At 36.4% G+C, this 3,232-nt stretch overlaps 1 protein-coding gene across 1 annotated transcript in view; it reads right to left on the bottom strand.

Moving 5' to 3' along the window:
• Positions 1-3,232, bottom strand: part of lama1 (laminin, alpha 1) — an 84,490-nt gene that overhangs the window by 28,757 nt on the left and 52,501 nt on the right. The window contains exons 11-13 of the mRNA XM_016243186.1: positions 2,194-2,355; positions 1,019-1,120; positions 640-854 (exon numbers count right to left, since the gene is read on the bottom strand). Of these exons, the coding sequence (XP_016098672.1) occupies positions 640-854; positions 1,019-1,120; positions 2,194-2,355 (479 nt within the window). The remainder of the gene's footprint in view (positions 1-639; positions 855-1,018; positions 1,121-2,193; positions 2,356-3,232) is intronic.

Raw genomic sequence — 3,232 nt, forward strand, 5'->3', positions numbered from 1 at the left:
ATTATAATATATTTAATAATAACAAATAATATATAAATAACAAATAAATAACATAAAATAACTATATATAATAAATAACAAATATTATTAATAATTACATATACGATTAATTTATTTAATAAATAATATATAAACAACAAATAAATAATTATATATACTACTTAATAATATAAATAATAACAAATATTATTATTAATTACATATATTAATATATTTAATAATAACAAATAATATACAAATAAATAAATAACAAAATATTAATTGATTTACATAAATAAATATATATAATATATAACAATAAAATACCTATATATATATTTTTTAATAATATTAATATTACAACATTTTTAATAATTACATATATTAACAATATATAAATAATATAAGTTTACAAAAATAATATATAAAATCTAAAATACAGTTTTATGTCCAGTACAAATAATTATATTTGATAAAATGCTTGTGATGCTTTGGATAAAAGTGTCTGCTGAATAAATGAATATGATTATATATATATATATACACTTTCTCACATGCATCAGATGTGTCATACGCAGCGGTCTGCCACTGAATGTGTCCTATATTGTTTTTATGTGACGAAGTTAAAAACAGTGAATTTGAAGTGAATCTGTGTGTGACCTGAGCGTTCCCTCGGCGCTGTCCTCCAGCTGAGCTCGAACCCTGAGCGCAGCGACGTCCGCCAGCACCGTCATCAGCTCGTCTCTCTGAACGCGGCTCCCGCTGCGAGCGTCTCGGAGCGTCTGCGGCAGCATCAGGAGCGAGACGTGCTGCTCGGTGTGAGCGTTCAGCAGCAGACGAGCGGACCGAGCCTCACGCAGCATCCGCCCGTTTCCCTGAAACACACCAGATCCACACTCATGCAGCACATAAACAACTATACATCTAATAAACTCATCCCTTGAGTCTCAGTACGTGAACAGCTCAAGCAGAAGTTCGTGATTAATCAATAATACGATTGTTCTAGCATGACACGAATGCAGAATAATTATCATCTCACCTCAATAATTACGCTGAAATGAGCTTGAAGCGTTCGGTCCACGTTATCCTCAGACGTGTCATAAGCAACGCTGTAGTTCAGGAAACTTCCATATGACGTCAGCTATAAGACAAATGATGACAGTATATTAATAATAAGTGACCCTGCAGCACAAAAGCAGTGTTAAGTCGCTGGGGGATATTTGTAGCAATAGCCAACAATACATTGTATGGGTCACAATTATACATTTCTCTTTTATGCCAAAAATCATTAGGATATTAAGTAACGATCATGTTCCATGAAGATATTTTGTAAATGTTCTACCGTAAATATATCAAAACTTAATGTTTGATTAGTAATATGCATTGCTAAGAACTTCATTTGGACAACTTTAAAGATGATTTTCTCAATATTTAGATTTTTTTGCACCCTCAGATTCCAGATTTTCAAATATTGTCCGATCCTAACAAACCATACATCAATGGAAAGATTATTTATTCAGCTTTCAGATGATGCATACATCTCAATATCAATAAATTGACCCTTATGACTGGTTTTGTGCTCCAGGGTCACATTTATGACAATACTGTGTTAATGTGTTTAAACGGGTTCACAGATGATTGTAGGTCATTATATACGGTTTTAATTCAACTCAAGTCGCATTTATTTCGATGGCGCTTTATGTGATACAGATCGTTTCAAAGCAACTTGACAGAAACAAATCGGAAAATTACGTTAATGTTGTAACATTAATTAATTAAGAAATCAATTCGATTTCAGCTTTAAATCGGCTCTAAAGAAGACAACAGTTATTATTTAGATGAAAAAGATGTTACTGAATCAATTCGCCATTTGAACGAATCGGTTGAGTGAATGATTCAATGACTCACTCGTGCAGTGATTCGCCACGATTTTAGGTTCATATTTAAAGAATATGTTTCCTTTTTTGTGCAAAACAATAAGTGCATTAAAAGTAATAAAAATAACATCCACAATGACTGTAATCTCAGGAACAGTTCTGCTATCATCTTGAATTGAGAGGTCTTTCACTGCAAGCTGATGGAAATGAATGTTATAATTACTTCTTTTAATGTGATTAATCACCCGGGGCAGAAGCTAGTTCTCTGAACATGTGCTAATGAGTCTGAGTGTAATGACAGACCGGAGGAGCAGTGAGGAGCGCTGCTGCTGATCACCTTGTTGTTGAGGAAAGACTCCGGCGCGGCCCACGACCACTCGGACCGGACTCCTGCGGACGCAGAGAGGTTAGAGACGATGAGGTTGTCGTCTGAGACGGGAGACGTGAAGATGCTGGAGCTCTGAAGAGGTCGGAGGAGAACGCCGTCTCTGTGCTCCACCTGAGGACCAACCACACAAACCACATTAGTATTTGTTATAGGTTTTATTTTTATAGGTTCTCTTTTCACTTTAATTTTAGTTAAAGTTTTAGTAATTTTGTTGGTGATTTTTATTAGCTTTTGTAATGTCTATATAGTATTTATTACATTTTATGCCAGTTTTAATTATTTTAGTGTGAGGGTGTGTGTGTGTGTACGCGTTTTTGTGACAAATGAGGACATAAATGTGTATAATGACAAAGGTATGACAGGTATTACAAGGAGAAGGTGACTTTTCAGGACATTACCCCATGTCCCCACTTTTCAAAACGCTTATAAATCACACAGAATGGAGTGTATTGAAAATCTGAAATAGCAGAAAGTCTCCTGTGAGGGGTAGGTTTAGGGGTAGGGTTGGTGTAGGGCAATAGAATATACGGTCTGTACAGTATAAAAACCATTACACCTATGGAGAGTTTTCACAAAAACAAACCTGTGTGTGTGTGTGTGTGTGTGTGTGAGAGTGTGAATGTGTGTGTGAGTGTTACAGTGTGTGTGTGTGTGTGTGTGTGAGAGAGTGTGTGTGTGAGAGTCTGTCTGTGTGTGTGTGTGTGTGTGTGTGAGAGAGAGTGTGAGTGTGTGTGTGTGTGTGAGAGAGTGAGTGTGTGTGTGTGTGAGAGTGAGTGTGTGTGTGTGTGTGTGTGAGAGAGAGAAAGAGTGTGTGTGTGTGTGTGAGTGAGTGAGGGAGAGTGTGTGTGTGTGTGTGTGTGTCTGTCTGTGTGTCTGTGTGTCTGTGTGTGTCTGTGTGTGTGTGTGTGTGTGTGTGTGTGTGAGAGAGAGAAAGAGTGTGTGTGTGTGTGTGAGTGAGTGAGTCAGTGTGTGTGTGTGTGTGTGTGTG

The sequence above is a fragment of the Sinocyclocheilus grahami genome, unplaced genomic scaffold, assembly GCF_001515645.1.
Source record: "Sinocyclocheilus grahami isolate Dianchi unplaced genomic scaffold, SAMN03320097.WGS_v1.1 scaffold683.1, whole genome shotgun sequence".
In the NCBI taxonomy this organism is placed as follows: domain Eukaryota; kingdom Metazoa; phylum Chordata; class Actinopteri; order Cypriniformes; family Cyprinidae; genus Sinocyclocheilus; species Sinocyclocheilus grahami.